This window comes from Myotis daubentonii, chromosome 20 (assembly GCF_963259705.1).
Source record: "Myotis daubentonii chromosome 20, mMyoDau2.1, whole genome shotgun sequence".
Classification (NCBI taxonomy): domain Eukaryota; kingdom Metazoa; phylum Chordata; class Mammalia; order Chiroptera; family Vespertilionidae; genus Myotis; species Myotis daubentonii.
In genome coordinates this window covers 325968-344762 of record NC_081859.1, presented here as the reverse complement: position 1 = coordinate 344762, position 18795 = coordinate 325968, and the positions used below count along the sequence as shown (strand labels likewise).

The 18795-nt window shown below is 52.5% G+C and overlaps 2 protein-coding genes across 10 annotated transcripts in view; both read left to right on the top strand.

Annotated features, from left to right (window-relative positions):
* Positions 1–41: 41 nt before the first annotated feature.
* On the top strand, positions 42–9440 carry TMEM183A (transmembrane protein 183A). 5 transcript variants are annotated; one of them, XM_059677568.1, is made up of 8 exons: positions 43–255; positions 370–459; positions 1540–1707; positions 3410–3566; positions 4399–4579; positions 6710–6790; positions 7378–7533; positions 8761–9440. In XM_059677568.1, the coding sequence occupies exons 1-8, from the start codon at positions 147–149 to the stop codon at positions 8944–8946; spliced, it is 1128 nt and encodes a 375-aa protein (XP_059533551.1). In that variant the 5' UTR covers positions 43–146; the 3' UTR covers positions 8947–9440. The 5 variants fall into 5 exon arrangements, with proteins under 5 accessions (XP_059533554.1, XP_059533551.1, XP_059533553.1 ...); XM_059677567.1 differs by having other exon boundaries at positions 44–255; positions 3407–3566; positions 8761–9401; XM_059677571.1 differs by lacking the exon at positions 7378–7533 and having other exon boundaries at positions 42–255; positions 3407–3566.
* Positions 9441–11699: 2259 nt separating this feature from the next.
* Positions 11700–18795, top strand: part of PPFIA4 (PTPRF interacting protein alpha 4) — a 29242-nt gene continuing 22146 nt past the window's right edge. For 4 of the 5 annotated variants that reach the window (XM_059677765.1, XM_059677764.1, XM_059677763.1 and 1 more), the window contains exons 1-2: positions 11700–11814; positions 17538–18166. In XM_059677765.1, coding sequence (XP_059533748.1) covers positions 17933–18166 — 234 coding nt within the window. In that variant the 5' untranslated portion in view covers positions 11700–11814; positions 17538–17932. The remainder of the gene's footprint in view (positions 11815–17537; positions 18167–18795) is intronic. The other variant, XM_059677766.1, reaches the window with a different exon arrangement.

Sequence of the window (18795 nt, the reverse complement as noted above, 5' to 3'; positions counted from 1 at the left end):
CGATTGGCGTCCAAGGAGGACGTATGCGCCGCTGCGACGCAGAGCCCGGACTGCGTCATCGCGAGAGCGGTCCTGCGGCGCGGGATGGCCACGGAGCCGGGCGGCGCTGTCCCGCGGCTCCCGGAGCCGGCTCTGGGGCCCAGGACATGGCCCGGGGTCCAGGCCCGCTAGGGCGGCCTCGCCCCGACCCGGCCGCCATGCCCAAGCGAGGGAAGCGACTCAAGTTCCGGGCCCACGACGCCTGCTCGGGTCGAGGTGAGCGAGGGGCCGGGCGGGGAAAGGCCGGGCTGGGGGCGGGGGAGGCGGCCGGGCCGGCGGGGGGACGCCGAGGGGAGCAGGCCGCCCCGCTGAGGGTCACGCTTCTTGCAGTGACCGTGGCGGATTATGCCAACTCGGACCCGGCCGTCGTGAGGTCCGGACGAGTCAAGAAAGCCGTGGCCAATGCTGTTCAGCAGGAAGGTAGGTGCCGGCGGGCGCCTGTTCCTGGGGCTCCATCCGTGTTTTCCTTGCAGCCCTCGGGCGTCTTCGTGCGCCGTGGGCTCTCCGCGGGGTGGCTCCGTGGACTCCCGGGAGGGCGGTGGGCTCTCCGCGGGGTGGCTCCGTGGACTCCCGGGAGGGCGGTGGGCTCTCCGCGGGGTGGCTCCGTGGACTCCCGGGAGGGCGCCGGGAGCCGGAGCCTCCGCTGGCGGTTTCTGTACAGAAATGCCCGTGTCCGCCCGCATTACGGACGTCTCTGTGCGCCTCCGTAGCTCCCACTGCCACCTCCTTGCTCAGTCCTTGCCCTCCAGCTCCCCGGTGCCCACGTCCTCTGCAGGGGGCTTCTAGTGTAGGAACCTTGCAGTGTATTCGTTTCCTTCTCCCATGTTCCTCTTACTTTCAAGCTTTGTACCTACATATCCTTGAGACTTGTGTTTTTAAAAAATATATATTTTTATTGATTTCAGAGAGGAAAGGGAGAGGGAGGGAGGGAGAGAGAGAGAGAGAAAAAAACATCCATGATGAGAGAGAATCATGGACCGCTGCCTCCTGCACGCCCCCCACTGGAGATGGAGCCCGCAACCCGGGCTTGTGCCCTGAGTGGGACCCATGACCTCCTGGCTCATAGCTCCAAGCTCCACCACTGAGCCACGTGGGCCTGGTGAGATGTGTGTTTTTATGACACCTACAGCCTCCAACCCGAGAACATGATTAAATTGGACGTAGTGCCGCCCAAAACGCTGGTCTCAGAATGTATGCAAACGAGAACAGCATTCGCCTGTAGTTTTAGCCGCTGCAGTTTATAGCGGGAGAATAATGCGCTCCCTTTGTCTTCCCCTCTGAGGTTGGCACTCTTCAGGAGTCAGTTTGCCCACTGCTTTCCCGTTTTTTAAAACATTTAAAATGCTTAATTTTCTTTCTTAGAGTCTCAGCTTTTTCAGCAGACTCTCATGCTGGTTTTTCCTTTTGTTTTCCCCCCTGGTGAGTGCCGACATCCTGCCTCAGCCGTCTGTATTTCTGGATGGGACTCTGCCTTCTCACTCTTTCCTTCTTTCCTTCTAGTAAAATCTCTCTGCGGCTTGGAAGCCTCTCAGGTTCCCGCGGTGGAAGCTCTCTCTGGGGCTGGGGAGCCCTGCGATGTTGCTGACAGCAGTGACGAGATGGATGCGCAGGAGGAGAGCATCCATGAGAGACCCGTCTCCAGAAAAAAGAAAAGCAAGAGGCACAGAGGTACAGGACTTGCACTCCTTTGGTTCACTCGTCCTGTGTGTGGTGACAGCAAGTAGAGAATCTGAGTGCGGATCGCAGGAGTGGGACAGGGTTTAACATGCCATGAAGCTTTTCTTTACTGATTCCATTCTGACATTTTGAAATTTCTTAATAATTATGTTTAAAATACAGTTCTTTAATCATTATTGAATTTTGGCCCTAAAGACAAATTTTTAATAGCACTCTGCTTCATAAAAGTTCTGATGGGTCTCAGTGGGGGAAATGCTGGTGCCCTCTCTTTCAGAGGGCGATGTAAGGTGGGGCCCCAACATGGTAGACCAAGCTTTAAGTGATTTCAAGAAAGGATAGGAGCCAAAAAAGAGGATGTTGCTTTAGAGGCCTTGGTCTCTGATATGAGGAACTCAACGCAAGAACCTGATTGAGTCAACGAACTGCTGGGAGCAATTACCTAGAAAAGCAGAGGCAGCAGTGGGGAGGTGGTTGTAGGGGCCTTTTGCCCCGGAAAGAGGAGGAAGAAATCTGGTTTTTGGATAGTTCTGTGATAGGTCTGAGCTAAAGGTTAAAGGTTAGCTTTAGGATTAGACCAGAATTGAATGATTTAATGTATGCAACATTACTTTGAAAACTTCAAAATAGCATATAAATAATTATTAAATAAAAGCCTTAAAAACAAGACCTATTTACTGGGGCAACAGGAAGCAAAAGTTTCCAGCAGCTGGAATAAGCAGGAAATGATGAGTTTGAGAGGCTTCTTGGACCTTTTAAACCTTTTTCTTAGCTGTGCAAGACCTGGGAGAATCTAAGTGATTGGGGATTTTTTAAAAAAAATATATTTTATGGATTTTTTACAGAGAGGAAGGGAGAGAGATAGAGAGTCAGAAACATCGATGAGAGAGAAACATCGATCAGCTACCTCCTGCACACCTCCCACTGGGGATGTGCCTGCAACCAAGGTACATGCCCTTGACCGGAATCGAACCCGGGACCCTTGAGTCTGCAGGCTGATGCTCTATCTCAGCCGTGGGCCAACTACGGCCCGCGGGCCGGATCTGGCCCGTTTGAAATGAATAAAACTATTGAAAAAAAAGACTGTACCCTTTTATGTAATGATGTTTACTTTGAATTTATATTAGTTCACACAAACACTCCATCCATGCTTTTGTTCCGGCCCTCCGGTCCAGTTTAAGAACCCATTGTGGCCCTCGAGTCAAAAAGTTTGCCCACCCCTGCTCTATCCATTGAGCCAAACCGGTTACGGCTGATGGGGGATTTTTAGATATGTGTGTAATAGAAGTTCAGAGTTTATGGAAGATGATTTAACTATGGGTGGTGGGCACACAGTGCAATATACACGTCATGTATCCTAGAAATGTACCCTTAAGACCTAGAAGACCAGCCGAAACCGGTTTGGCTCAGTGGATAGAGCGTTCGCCTGCGGACTGAAAGGTCCCAGGTTCGATTCCGGCCAAGGGCATGTACCTGGGTTGCGGGCACATCCCCAGTGGGAGATGTGCAGGAGGCAGCTGATCAATGTTTCTCTCTCATCGATGTTTCTAACTCTCTATCTCTCTCCCTTCCTCTCTGTAAAAAATCAATAAAATATATTTATAAAAAAAAAAAAAAAAAAAAGACCTAGAAGACCGTATGGTTTTTGTAAAATGGAAAGGTCAGAGATGATAGTTCTTTTCTTCTGTTTCAGAAGCCCCGGATGGGGCTGGAGGTGAAGAGTACCCCATGGACATTTGGCTGTTGCTGGCCTCCTACATACGTCCTGAGGACATTGTGAATTTCTCCCTGATTTGTAAGAACGCCTGGACTGTCACTTGCACTGCCGCCTTTTGGACCAGGTTGTACCGAAGGTGCGGCCACAGGGAGCTCACTGTTGTCTGTGTAGCTGATTCCATGCTGTTTGTGATGTGAAACTGCTCCTGGGATGGTGACCTTTGCACTTTCTCTACTCCAGGCCTGGTGTGAGCCTGGCTTTGGGTTCCTTGAGACCCTCATTTAAAATTTATATGATTAATTCATCATGGCAACTGTCTTCCCTGTGGTTGTCCCCTCCCCTGATCCCATATCCGTTTGCAGCAAAAGTGTTGCTTCACGTTTCAGAAGCATTGTCTTTGATTTTTCCTCAGGGGGTTGTCTTAGCTGGAATTTTCAAAAGCTTCAGATGCTCACCTGTTTGTCTTTCTAACTAGATTAGTTTCTTACATTTGTTGGTCGTCTTGAAGTACCATATAGTTTTGTTCTTATGCTGCCCTACATACACTTGTAGGGGTGAGGAGAGGGTGAACAGTGTGGCTAGTAAAGGGTAGTTCTTGATACTGGGTGCAGAAGTGTAGTGAGGTTAGGAACTGTCAGTGAGAATGTGGTGGGAAGGAAGTAGAGAACTTGGTGTCCCTTCTGGACAGGGTCTGAAGTACCTGGTACTCCTAGCAAAGCTAAGACTTTCCCTTTCTTAGGGTGAAATACGGATAATTAGAAATTTTAAAAAGGTTGGAGAAGTATATGATTATAAGGTATGTGTGAATTGAGTTTCACATAGCAAAGAAGCAAAAGTAGCTGAGAAGTGATAGATGGTGATGTGTGTGTATGAGAGCGAGGTCAGACTGAGACCAGGAGTCACAGGAGACCGACCTGGAGCAGGAGAGACGGGCCACACGTTGGTAGGAGTCATGTGTCGTGTTTCAGGCACTACACGCTGGATGCCTCTCTGCCTTTGCGCCTGCGCCCAGAGTCCATGGAGAAGCTGCGCTGCCTCCGGGCATGTGTGATCCGATCTCTGTACCATATGTATGAGCCCTTCGCTGCTCGAATCTCCAAAAATCCAGCCATTCCAGAAAGCACGCCCAGCACATTAAAGAATTCCAAAGTAAGTGCGACTCAGCGGGGTTCTTGTGTGGTAGGCCCTTCGCGTGGCTGTCTCCAGCTTCCTGGTGGGAGGCTAGGCCGCCGGGCCCCAGGCTGCTGGGGACGAACGTAAACCTCTAGGGCTCAGGGTTTTCACGTCTCCAAGACGTCCCTGCTTGCCGGCCTGGCTTCCTGGGCTTTTATCACACTCGCTGTTCTCTGTATCTTATTTTCATGCATTATTTTCACGTTCGATGGTGTTGATGGTTTGGGTTAGGAAGAGCACAACTCACTGGTAGGTCTCAGCTGTGATCCTTAAGTGTTTGAAATCGATGCAGAGGTAGAACACGAGCAGCTTACTAGTTTTCTCTTTCTGTTGGGACAGTGACATCTGGATTTCCCTTCTTGTTGACCGCCTTTAGGGTCCTGGTGTAGGCCTGGCTCCCTTCGCGTCTGCTGGCATTCTGATTTGTACGTAGGTGTGTTAGCCTTGGTCCGTTCTCTTCCTTTTCTCCTTCATAATGAAATACCTAGTGACCACGCCTTTGTCCGGCAGAGCTTGTATGGCAGATATTATTATTCATGCCAGTTGATGGTCTCCCCCCCCCCCCCAAACTAATATTGTCTAAATTTTGTATCTTTTGATCCTGTAGGTAATTTTTATTCTCAGCCTACACAAAATCTGGTGTTCTATAGCACTTCCTACTCTTTCGTATCTTGTTTTTATGCTTTGGATGGTACAATGATTCTTCTCCCCTAGTGTAGCCCAAGTGTGATCATGTCCTACCTTATACATATTGATTAAAAAGTGCTGCTGATTTCAAGGTTATTTATCAAGGTTCCTTCCAGGGTTGCAGATGGAGGTGGTCAGGGCCATGAGCTGAGCTCAGTTTAATATCACGCCAGCTGATGGATACAGGGCTGGGGTAGAATTTCACCCAGCAGCTGTTTCTGCTTGTAATGTGAGTGGACAGTGTATTGTGTCACGTTTACAGTCCCCCACACCCTTCCGAATAGTGATTGTGTCAGACTAACTATGATGAGGAGGGCATCGCCCCAGAGCTGACCAGGCAGGTGTAGGTCGGTTGCCTGGAAGCAGAGCAGTGTCGGGCAAACTCGTGCTGACACATCGTAGCGGCTCCAGTGCCCAGTCCTAAAGGACCTGTGTCTTCACACTCTTGTCACCACATAGTAACTCTTAAAAGTGGACTCTTAAAAGGCAAAGTGGAATGATAGCTAATGTTTCATCCAGATAATAAGCCCAGGCTACCTGGCTGCTGCTTCTGTGCCTTGTTAGAGATCTGAAGAGGACGTGGACCTGCAGTGGCAGCTGTCCCATGCATGGCCTTGCCACTTGTACAGCCACGGTCGCATGGCATTCAGGGAGTTGCCAGCACGCCTGAAGGAGCGGTCCCATGTTCCCGGACTCCAGCTTTTCGTATTTGATTCTCCCTCTCTCTCTTTTCAGTAGCATAGCTTGTGTGGGACACTGGAGCCGTTGTGATGGCAGCAGAAGTGTTTGCCCCTTAAAGCCAAGCCCATTATTTTTGATGGAACATCAGGACGTACAGGGCATGTCTGAAGGGCAGGACAGCTGGCACGGCGGACGACCCACCCCTTGTCCCCTGGGAGGTACTTGACTTCTTGTGCTTAAACTTAGCTGTAGCCTGCCTTCACCGAGGGGCATACTGAATTCAGCCCAGTTCTGTAGTGTCCACCCTGGCTGTCAGCTCCCAAAGGGTCCTGAGTGGCTTGCTCCTGTTGATTACAGGGCTGGCCTTCTCTGCCTGCCTTTGATACCATCTTGCCTGGTGGCTGCCTATGTTTTAATATAGTGGAGTGGCCTGCTGAACCAGAGAGTGCCCCAGTCCCTAGAGACCATGTTTCTGTCCTTAGAGATGAGGGTTGACCTCACAGCCTCTGAGGTTGACTGACATTGGTCCCTCTTCTCTGTGCTGAGTGGCCTGGGACTGTCTCTGCACGTTGCACAGTGTCAAATTGGGGGGCGGGTCTCTATCTGTGCCAGAGTGAAACCACAACATTTAGAGCTGGCAGACAGAAAGGTTTCTGCTGATTATTTTTTTGTTGCCTTCTTTTTCTTTTTTTTTTTCTTTTCTTTTATTTATTTTTGGTTTATTTTCTTTTCTTATAGTGCTTACTTTTCTGGTACCGAAAGATTGTTGGGAACAGACAGGAACCAATGTGGGAATTCAACTTCAAGTTTAAAAAACAGGTATGTAATTGTATCTCCTTTTTGTTTTCCAGATATCTTGTTCTAGTAAATTTAGCTAGGCATAAAGTTGACTTATTAAAATAAAATACACATCAAAACCTGTAATAATGCCATGAAGAGAAAATGAAGAGGGAACTCCTATGTGAAAGACACACAGGGTGTAACAGCTTAATGCAGAGAGTGGGTCCTGGGCCCGGGAACACAGCAGGCAGGATGCCTGGGAGTGGGGGCCAGTGTCCCCCTTTGTGCAGCGTATGTTGTCTGCAGTGACAGGTCACAGGGAATCTGCGGTCTTCCAGACATTGGAGGGCTTCTGACAGCTGTCCGTTCCCATTTCTTGCCGAGTGGCAGGAAATACCATCCAAATGCAGCATTGCGCCCACTCCACATTGCCCATCCAAAGGGGCTCCCCTTTCAAACGGCAGGTTTTCTTGATCTTTATGGAAGCCAATATGTACATAAAAAAAGAGGAGAAAACAGAAAACATAGGTCTCATAGCATCAGTTGAGCCATGAAATTGTCATTGGTGGAGTCTTGTCCATAAACATGTTGTCTCAGCTGTGAGATTAATTTTCCGTTCTCCTCAGTCCCCCAGATTAAAGAGCAAGTGCGTGGGAGGGTTGCAGCCTCCTGTTCAGTACCAGGATGTTCACACCAACCCCGACCATGACTGCTGCCTCCTGCAGGTCACCACCCTCAATTTCATCTTTATTCCAATTGTTATGGGGATGATATTCACCCTGGTAAGTGGAGACAGGATGTCGCCTCCGCGCTTTCACAGACTCTAGGTTTTAAAAGAAATTTGTAAATTTAACCATTGAAGAAGAAATCTTTAATGAAGATTTAAAAGAGTCTGAAAGCAGAGTTGTATATTAGGAACAAATTTGTGTAGCAGTTATGCATGTTTGAGAGTATTTTATCTCTTCTCTGAAGTAAAGGGAATGTTTCTGCATCTCCTTTGTAGTGATCATTAATGTGAGAAACATATCCTATTAGGGCAGTGGTTCTCAACCTTCCTAATGCCACGGCCCTTTAATATAGTTCCTCATGTTGTGGTGACCCCCAATTTCATTGTTACAAATTGAACATAATAAAAGCATAGTGATTAATCACAAAAACAATATGTAATTATATACGTGTTTTCCGATGGTCTTAGGCGACCCCTGTGAAAGGGTCGTTCGACCCCCAAAGGGGTCGCGACCCACAGGTTGAGAACCGCTGTACTAGGGACAAGGATGAGGCTGTACGTGAGCCCTAGATAGTTTTTTTTTTTTTAAATGGTAAAATAAATAATAAATAATTTAAAGAATTTAAATAACGCATATATACATTGACGGACTTCTGATAACCTACAACTGCAATTTACCTTTTAGGGATTGTTCTTTAATGTGTCTGTCAGTATGTGCATGGATACCCGGCCCCTCTTACGTAATTTTGTGTAATGTCATACAAGCTGCTCTTATTGTAGGCACCTCTCCCCTTCCTCTAGGTTAGGCCATGTTAATGACCTCGCTGTGTATCACTCATACGTTAGGTACTTGATACCCATATTGTTCTATGTGGACCTACACATGCATAAGCATATTTAGAGATTTTGTGGTGTATTTTACCAAGAAAACAAAAAACGGGATCTGGGTGTGTTTTATGAATCTTGATTTCTCTTGCTCAACAATACCTGTTCAAAATTCCTTCAAGTCATCCAGCTCTAACCCAATATTTAAAAGTTGGCTTTGGTGGTAGTCTTTGTGCATATATCCTGATTTATTCAGCCATTTCTCAGTCTACTTTAAATATATCAAGCTAAGAAGAACTTATAAAATCACTCTTAATTTTTTTATATCTTTGCAGAGATTATCTTGTGGCCTTGCCAATGTAAATTTTGTCTAGACTCTCATTTCAGAGGGGCTGTAGGAGAACAAGGCTGTTCAATTTGGGTATGGGATGTAATGTCATTTGCTTTCCCCTCCCAGTTTACGATCAATGTGAGCACGGACATGCGGCATCATCGAGTGAGACTGGTGTTCCAAGATACTCCTGTGCACGGTGGTCGGAAACTGCGCAGTGAGCAGGGTGTGCAAGTCATCCTGGACCCAGTGCACAGCGTTCGCCTCTTTGACTGGTGGCACCCCCAGTACCCGTTCTCCCTGAGAGCGTAGTCCCTGTGTCCTGTCCCGTGGAGGGGTGGCTGGATTGTTTCTCTGGTTAGTGAGGCACATGCTCTTCAGGTTCCTGGGGCTCCTGCTGGGGGAGGGAGAAGGGTTGAATCAAGAGGAAGAACAACCATGACTTCTAAACATATTTTAATGTAAGAGTTTCATCTGAAAGGAGAAACTGGGCCCTATTTTCTGTGTTAAACCTCACTTGGTGCTATTGAGTTTGTTCTTTATTCTTTTATCCCAATGAAAATGGATGATCTTGCTCTAGGAAAAAATTAGACCCTTGAATCAAACAAGGAAGTTTAAGCCTTCCCTATGGATCAGAGGAACCTTAGAGGCATAGAATTGCTGCTACTGTTGCTTCCAATTTGGCTGCCCCTCAAATTCAAGTGACTATTCTCCCTTTACCCTTCTCCAGAAATAAACCAGGTGACAGGGTTTTCAGAATCTTATAAGATTGGCTTGTGTATCTTTCTTTAAAAATAATTTTTGGATATTTATCACATAAATATTCTTTTGCCACTTTGGGATTTTAGGTATTTTTTTGCATGAGGCTGAGAGTAGTAATAGTAATGACTGTGTCCCTAGGTCCTGTACTAGGACCTTATAGAATATCTCTAACTTCCACAGTCCTGCAAGGTAGGTACTGCCCTCATCCTGTGGTTGAGGAAACGGAATCAGTGACATAGGCAGGACTCCCAGCCCTCCCACAGTTAGAAGGTTATTCTTGCTTTTCTTGTGGTAGATGGTGGCAGAGGGAAGTAGCCAGAGTGCACATAGAAAAAGTCAAAGGTGAGTAAAAGTTTGTAGTGTGCCTTATCCCTAATCAACCTGAAGGTGTATAAAATTGATGAAAGAATCTGTTAAATATGTGTTTCTAAGTAAAATGTAAAACAAACCAGGAAATTTACTATAGGAAAGATGGTGGTATTTTCATTGAATTGTTAGGCATTTATTATACTGAAGGTCATTAAAAATACATCCCCTGTCGAAACTGGGGTCCTGAATTACAAGCACCGTGACTCTCCTGCTCTGCCCTGGGCGGCCTGGCATCCTGTGTCGTTCTTGCAGAAGCACAGTTGCCAGAGGCCGTGCTGTAGCTGGTGTGCTCTGAGAAGGGCATCCTGGCTGGGATGTTTTTGTTTTGTTTTTGCTAACAAGATAATCTTGCTGCTTTCTGCCGCCTGATCCCCCACCACATGAGCTGGAGATTGCCATGAGGTGGGTGTTAAGATGATACTCTTTAGACAGGAAAATGTTGCCACCATTCTGCTAAATTAGTGTGTTGTTTTTTCCTTCCCATCCTCCCTGCCCCTTGCTATTTAAGGAGCATTAGCCCACACCGAGGGTGGAATTAAAGCTGTGCATACAAAAAGTGAGCTTGGGTCCACGAAACACAGAATTGGGGCATTTAAGTGATAAAAACAAACAGAACCCAAGGACAGTAAGCACCTGGCCCATCTCTACAGTCAAACATTGCCCCAGAGGCAGGAGAAGAGAAGCACAGATCTCTAGTCCCGGAACTAAAGATTCTGTGGAGCACAAGGGGGCTCTCCTGGTGGATTTCTGTCCCCCATTGAGGAGTTCCCTTTAAAAAGGGGAGTGAAATGCATTTAGCTGGCTGACCTGACAGCTTCTGAGGTTTTGCATCAAACTGTGGTATGATGATTGACAAAATAGATGTTGCTTCAGCATAGCGTTGACACACACTCGATTAACATGGCTTTAGCTTTCCCTCTTCTCTGGCTGAGTTGCCTTTTCTAGGAGATTTGTGTTTATTAGTGAAAGGACGTGAAGTGTCTCAGGGATTGCCCTTTGATGAGACCCCCCCTAAACCACCTGGAGAAGGTTTGGGACTTTTTGGACTACTTGTGTAAAACCTGTTTTGTAATTTTCACTTCCTTAAATATATACCTTGATTTTGCTCTGATGGTCAGACAAACTACATTTAGCTTCATTTCTCACCCCCCAAATACATCACAATTATTCAGATTTTCCTACATTCTACAAAAGATACCTGGAAACTAAGCCAAATGGTGAATTTATTGGAGGAAAGAAAACAAAGGTTATATATGCAACTGACCTCAACTACAGCTGTGTTTTATTGAACATGTGCACATCTGTAAATATGTACACAGTGCAAGCACATAAAAATTCTTCACTCTTCTGCAGTGCACATGGCCTTGTGCAGGACTGAGCAGGCTCAGGGATAAACATGACAAACCAGATTGGAATGATGCATCAATAGCCACACGGGATGGGGGAAGGAGCAGTTCAGGAAAGTGGAGCGAATACTATCATTTGTCAATCAGGAATTTTGGCGTTGAGACGGTCTTCATGTTAACAATCACCAAGTGCCTGAATTGGTAAAAGTGACACAGTTCTCTTGAGTGCACACTGCGGAAATGTATCTGGACTTCAAGTTTCTCCACTAAAAAGTGGGTGTGACCAAAGGAAAAATAAAGGCACGAGCGAGCAGGTGTGAAAGGTGACAGACCAGACAACACTGCCAGGGCCGGGCCCAGCGGGGGAGCAGGTGGTAGATTCGGGACCCGGGGTTCAAAGGAAGGCGGCGATGATGCGCCGCCTGGTTTAGCTGAGACCCCGCAGCCTCCCGGCTGCTCTCAGGTCACGTGCCGGGGCGGGCTTGAGGGAGCCGCAGGCCCCGCCCCCAGGGTGGGGCTCCGCAGGGAGGCTGCAGTGGCCTCTGGTCACGTGGGGGGCGGGACGTGTCTGGGCGGGGGCGTGGTCTGGGCAGGGGCGGGGCTTGTGTCTGGGAGGCTGCAGCTGCTCCGACCAGCCAGGGGCCTCGCGATCCGGGGGCTCCTTGCCCAGCCGAGCTGCCCGGTCTTCGAGGACTGCAGGCAGGTGAGCGTCCAGAGCCCGGATCGGGGGTAGAGGTCTCCACCTTCAGCTTCCGCACAGTTTGGGGAGGGGTCTCCTGCGCCTTTAGCATCAGCCCGTTTTCAGGCGTCCCTCTGTCCCTCTGCCGCCACCCCTCACCGGCCTGTTCAGTGCTGTGCCCTTGGGGTGAGCATGGGGCGATGCCCAATTTGTCGGGTGGTGAAGTTCGTGCTCATCCATCGGCCTCGGAGGAGGGGCTAAGCTGGCAGGTCTGGAGAAAACGGGGGGATGCACCCCCATTCCTCCTCCCCTACCCCCACCCCAGGAGAGTCGGAGAAACGCCTCAACTCCTGGGGCAGCTCTGCTCCAAAGATACCAGGGGGCACCAGCGGTGCTGAGGACTTCCCGCTTTCCTGGGGTGAGGGTCCTCAACCTTCCTGGCCTCTCACAGCGCCCTTCTCAATGTCGCCAGCTCTTCACCCTCCAACTGTCAGGTGCAAACTGAGCCCGAGATGCCCGTCTGCGCAGTGCCAGCCTGAGTCCCACTGAGGTGGGGGCGAGGGTGGCGCCACTGGAGGAGAGGCGGGAACGGAGAACCTGAGCGGTCGGGTCAGGGTGCGGAGCTGACCACCACGCAGTCTGTTTTCCAGGGCCGATCCTGCAGCTTCTGGTGGTGGGAACAGCTGTCCAGTCCGGTTGGAGGGCTTGGAAACCCGTGTGGGTGCTTTGAGCAGGATGGGGGTGTAGGACAAGGTGCCACTAGGTGCTGATGTCACCTTTGAGGAGAGGCACCAGGCGGTGTCCATTAGGGGCAGGGGGTTGGGGTGGCTGCTCTGCTGCTTAGTGAGCAAGTGGTTACTGAGGAGACTCCCCGTGCGGCCCCTCCAATAGCCAGGCTTCTCCAGAGATGTTGGAACTGGCACTTAGTACTCTGTTCAGCAAACATTTATTGGACACCTACTGTATGCCAGATAGTGCTAGGAGCTAGGTCTTTTCAAGGCAATTTAGGGCCATGGGGCAGTTGAAAGGTACACACAGTTACCCTCTAGGCACTCGTAGCAGCCCCCTCCCCATTTCGTTATATGGCTGTTGAATTAGAAAAGGGCAGAGCCCACAGGGTGGAATTCCAGCCCATCCACCCCCTACCATCAGCAGCCGGGCACTCCCAGGGAAGCTGCCTGGGCAGGAGGAGCTGTTTGAATGATTTCCCTTGGCTATTTTCTAGGACTGTCCTGAGGTCTGAGGAGGCTGCCTGGGGTGAATGGTATCTCAGAATAATGAGATGATGAACATCCCAGTGGTTATTGCCCCCCTCCCCCCAGAGTACTCTAGACACCTGGCCTAGCGGGGACTCCAGCTCTGGAAGACAGCGGAGTGTGGGGGCAGGGGGTGTGGAAGGGAAGCTCCTCCAGCCAGTGCTGTCTGGGCATGTGCTGCTGAGCACATCATGTTGTCAGATCTGGGTGTGTGACCTGGCAACTGGGTGTTAAGGAGGCATTGGAGGGGCAGGTCAGGGAGCCAGGCTCCTGGGTCTCTCGATTGCTAAACTCTTAGGGTTGGAAAGAGTTGTCAGGGGTTTCTGTGGTCTGTTCAGAGCCTCTGAGGATCATGGTGAGAGTTGGGGAGAGGACGGGCTGTGGTGCAATGAGGCAGGGTGAAGGCTCAGCAGGGCCAGGGAGCTGGGGCAAGAGGGCTTTAGGATGGGAGGGAGCTAGCTGTGGCCGCTCTATGCCAGGGATACTCTCCCCTGGGGCTTAGGCCCTTGGATGGGTTGCTATGGGAACATGGGGTGGTATGGGGCTGTGTGGAGTATGTGTGCTGGAGGGGAGGGGTTGGTACGGAGTAGGGATGACTGAAGGATGGAAAGCTGCCCCAGGCCCCAGGTAGAGAATTGGGAGAAATGGAGGGGAGGGAGTGGGCCTTGCAGCCACAGGAAGTCACCATCTGTCCCCCCTTCGGCCTGCTGGCTCACTGACCTATAATTAGCTCTGGAAGGCATACGGTACTGGCTCACAGGAGCAAACGTGGCCCTCTTTGGCCATCAGAGCAAAAAGTACATGGAGGCCAACTCTGTAGGGGCTGCTCCTAGGCCCTTTGATGCACTGAGGGGTCTCTGGGAACTGCGAATGCTGTGGGGGCAGGGCTGTGGGGCAGGAGCTCTGGGCTGGGGAGGGGTCGCTCCAAAGCCAGCAGAGCCTGAGGAATCGCCCAGCTACTGGCTCACCAGTGGCACAGTGGGCGCAGGCTGTAGGCTTGTGGGGAGGTGGGCATGCAGGACCTCAGAGAGCCCTTCCAAGCAGGAACCCGGAGTTCTAGGTAAGGGAGTTGGGGTGGGGTGAGTGCTGGAGGGTGGAGGCCCCAGCAACTACTACGGAGCAGGACTCTGCTTAAAGGAGAGATGTGGGGTGGAGAGCCTTGCTGGTCCATGAGTAGTGGACATTTGGGGGGGGGGCGTTCATGGGGTGATCACCACCATTGCTAATGCATGTGGAGCCCTGGGCTTGGGGACCCTGCAGTGAGGCTCTGATGGGTGCAGTAAGTAGAAGGGGGGCTGGGCCCAGTAACTAGACCTCAGCTCACACTAGGCCAGTCGTGGAACCAAAATGTTTGGCCCTTGTTTGGGCCAGAATATGGGCAACAGATGGAATTTTCACTCCCTTATTCTCATCCACGTCCTAACCCCCTCCCTCTCATAGTCACACGAATTCAAGGACTACACCTGGGAGCAGCTAGAGAGATGGGCTTCACAGATACAGGCCCAGTGGCCTCGTCAGTGACCAGGGTGGCTGCTGCTCAGAGACCTGCCCCCAGAGGGGAAGGGGAGCTGTCCCTAGGCTGCAGCACCCTGGCACCCTGGATGAGGGTCGGAAAGGCCTGAGGAAGGTCATGGGTGACGGGGTAAGGCCCCTCTATGGACTCAAACAGACTGGATTTGAACCTAGTTCTTCCTCTTACTCACTGTGGAAACATCGTTATGTGACCGATTCCCGATTCCCATGTCTCTGAAATGGGAAGAAGAATTCTGTGTCCTTGAAAGGAATCGTGAGGACTGGGATGAGTTAAGAGATGCCAACCATCAGCACAGGCCTGGCACGCGGTAAAGGCTGAGTAAATCATAGCTGCTGTCACAATTGTTCTTTCCCGTGTCGCACCTCCCTCCCCACTCCCTGCCCTCGAACTGGGAGCATGACCTTCCTCTTAGCTCTTTGCTCTGAGGCTTCCTCTTGGCCCAACTCATGGGCTTCGGGATTTGAGCACCAACTGGCAGGTTGGCCCTGGCCCTGTGGCTTCCGTGGGGCAGCAGCCTGGCCCTGGCCGCGTTCTCACAGTGCTGGGCCTGCCGTCTGGTGGGGCAGCGGGGAGCCAGAGCATCGGACCCAAGTACCCATTCCTCCTGTTTGCTGGGAAAGGATGGGGGTAAGCTTTGGGAAGCCCAAGGGACCTCAGAGTTTTTGTGTCCCGTGTTTATGAGCCCTGACCCCGCCCTGCTCACACCCACCCAGTCCTGCTCACCTGGAGCCCTCTTCCGCTGTTTTACAGCCTGCTCGCACCCCTCACTGGCAACCCCTCCATCCCCCAAAAATGTTTGCTTTGGGCGGTAGCTTTTGCCTCTGAATCAGGGCCTGTGCGTGTTACTGGACGGCAGGAGCTAAGGCTTTGTTAGGCTGAGGTGATAACTGTGCTATTTAAAGGTGTCCCTATCCCAGGGCTCCCTTCGGCCAACCCCCTCAGCAGGGCATCTGGCTCTACCTGATGGCATTTTGCCAGGGCAAATGGAGCTGCTACCTGGCACCTGGCTTGGAGGGAGGCTTGGGGAGGGCTGGTGGCAGCGAAGCTAGCTTCTCAGTTGCCAGAATGACCAGGAGGATTTGGGGGGAGGCCAAGTTGGACCAAATAGCCAGCATGTCACAGTGGGCAGCCTGAGAACCTCCCAGGCCTTCCCTTTGAGGACCTGTGAAACCCTCCCGCAGGCCACCTTTGCCCAGCACGGGTGCTTCGTACCGGTCTGCATCATGGGTGCTTTCTGCTGTTCCCAGCTGTTACCCGTGAGCTCATCCCGCTGAGGGAGCAAAGCAAACTTGTGGGGTCCGTCCGACAGCAGAGGCCTCAGTAGGTGGTGAGAAGCCCAGGGCCCCCCAGGCGGTCTCCTTGGCGCCAGCTTCGGGTCACTTCACACGCCCTGCAGGCTGCCCTGGGTCAGTGTCCCTCCGCAGCATGCTTTCTACCGCAGCCTCCCTCCTGCTCTCTCTTTTCTTGGGGTGGGCGTCGGGGAGGGGAGGGATGAGGGCCTGACTGCTGAGCTTGGGGAGGTGGGGCATTGTGACCTTTCAGCCTCACAGGTGGAGCACCCAGGGTGCAGGGTCCTGGGCACTGGTGCTGGCAGCATCAGTGAGATGGCAGCGGGGCTCTTGTTCTGGGCGCAGGGATGCAGGGTGGGCAGGTGCAGCCAGGGCACTCCTCTTTTGCCTCCATGGTGGCTGTCAGCTTGGGGACAGGATCCCCTGGGTCAGAGTGTGTCTGGGAGCGTGTGCGTGGCCACGTGTGTGTATGTCCTGGGTCTTTGCTCTGTGTCTACCTCTGTTCATGTGTGGGCAGTACCCACACGCCTGCTTGAACCACTGGCCCTCTGGTTCTCACGCTGGCACTCTAACTTCCTCTGGTCCAGGCCCGCATCCTTCCCTGGCCTCCCTCAGCGCCCGCTTCTGCCCAGAGCATCAGCACTTTGGGGGAGGGCATGGCAGGGGGGTTGGGGGGGGGAGAGGCTCGGCTCTTCTCTGGTTCTCCTGTGGATTCTGACCTCACACTGGGGCCCCATGTGTCTTGTCCTCTCCCATCTGCCACCTGAGGGGTGGACAAGAAGCTGTCCCTGTGTCTCCCAAGTGGAGAGGGAGAGGGAAGGAAAGAAAGGCTGTTTGTGGAGCATTGCTCTGCCGGGTGCCTCACGTCTCTCATGTAACAGGAGCTCTGCAAAGTGACTCAGGTGGTGGCCTTCAGCAGCAGCAGCAGGGCGGTTGGAAGCTGGCTGCAGGCAGAGAAGTCCCCAGCTGCCTGCTGCCTCCTTTGCTCTGATCACTGGGCATCCCTGTGCCAGGCTCAAGGCATTGCTGGGGCCAGGCCGTGCACATGTTAACACAGCACCAGCAATGGCAGTTATATGGAGAGAGAAGATTCCAAGCCTTGAGCAGGGCCCCCACGTCTTAGCCCTGCCCCAGGAGAGTGACAGCCCCACCCCACATCCACCTGGGTTTCCTCGACTCCTCTGGCCGTGAAAGCAGAATGGACACCTGCTGCTGTATGCCAGGTTTCAGGGGTGGGGTGATGAGCCAGAGCCTCCTCCCTGAATGCTGGGCCTCAGGGTCTCACCAAGGAGCCTCTCCAGGGAGCCCAGCTGCACTGTGATCAGGGCAGGACCACCCGGTGTCCTTTAACCCCTTCTTAGAGCCCTTTAACCCCTTCTTGCCTGCCTTGGCCAGAGTATGGGGCCAGAGACCCTGGTCCCTCCCCTCGCTCTCCCCCACCCCAGGTCTCAGGAGGGCTCTGGGCAGCCTGCCGCTGACTGAATCCTTTCTATATTTGGCCAGGGAGCCACGTGGGTGGGAACCACTCCACTGCGGCTGCACTTCTGACAGCTGGGGTGGGAGTAAGCTGAGAAGGGGCGTGCACTGACACCTCCCTTTCCTTTTCTTCACCCTTCCTGGGTGCCTTCTCCACTCCTCGGGTCCTCACAGCAGTCTCTTCTCCCACAGGCCAGTGCCCTCCAGAACCATGGGTGTTGCTCAACCCAGCTGGGACTCTGCCAGGCTCCAGAACTCTGTCTAAGCAAAGGGCCTTCTTCCAGCCACCCCCTTCCTGTCTGCCATGGCCACGCTCAGCTGCTGCCTGCCTGCCTGGGAATACAGCCCGCCCAGCCCCAGCCCTGAGGGGTTAGGCCAGGCCCCTGGGCTCCATTTCACAGGGGCGCCTCAGGCACCTGGCCCCTTTCAGACCAAGAGCAACTGATGCCATGGGAGGAGCCCCGCCCACCTGTCTGCTCGCCTGGCACTGCCCGCTCTGAGGCCCCTGCTCTGGGTCCCCCTGGAGGTGCCAGCCCTGTGAATCCCTTCCCTGTCCCCCACGCTGAGAAGGCCCTGCCCACCCCACCATGTGTGAGGTGATGCCCACAATCAATGAGGGGGACCCTCTGGGGCCCCCACATGGTGCTGATGCGGACGCCAACTTTGAGCAGCTGATGGTGAACATGCTGGATGAGCGGGAGAAGCTGCTAGAGTCCCTTCGTGAGAGCCAGGAGACCTTGGCGGCCACGCAGGGCCGGCTCCAGGATGCCCTGCATGAGCGGGACCAGCTGCAGCGCCACCTGAACTCGGCCCTCCCCCAGGTCAGACCTGACCCCTGCACACCTCCCCGCCCCCAGCCCTGCTGAGCCCAGCGCCCTCAGGGCCCTCAGGAGGCCATCTCAGTTGCATGTCAGCAGATGGAACCCTCAGATGGAACCCTCAGAGCCTCCACTGCCCCTCACCTCCCTGCAGATCCCTTCCCTGTCCCTTCCAAGCTTCTGGAGAAGCGGGTGGAATTGGATGCAGGAAGAAAACCAGCCGTAGTTGGCAGCTGCAGTGAGCTCATGTGGCCAGCAGGTGGCACCACAGGCCGGCTGCTGCTCCCCAGACCCTGTTCTTGGAGGTGGCAGGTGGGGAGGCCTGGGGAGGTCTGAGGAGGATGTGATTTCCTCAGGTGGTGACAGAGGCTTGGGCTCCGGAGGGGGGTGAGGGGGGTAGGGAGCCCATGGAGCAGAGGTAGACAGCAGGTGACTCAGGCTGACCAGACCTTAGAGGGCTTGGGAAGGGTCCTTGGGACAGAAACTGGAAAACCCGGAAAGAAGTTTGTGTTAACGTTGTGCTTTGGGTCAGGTGGCCAAGGTTGGGGGCAGGTGGGAGGCATCCAGGCCTGGGGAACCAGGCAGCGATGAGCGGAGGAGGCGAGGGAGCACCAGTCCTTTGGGGTGGTGTC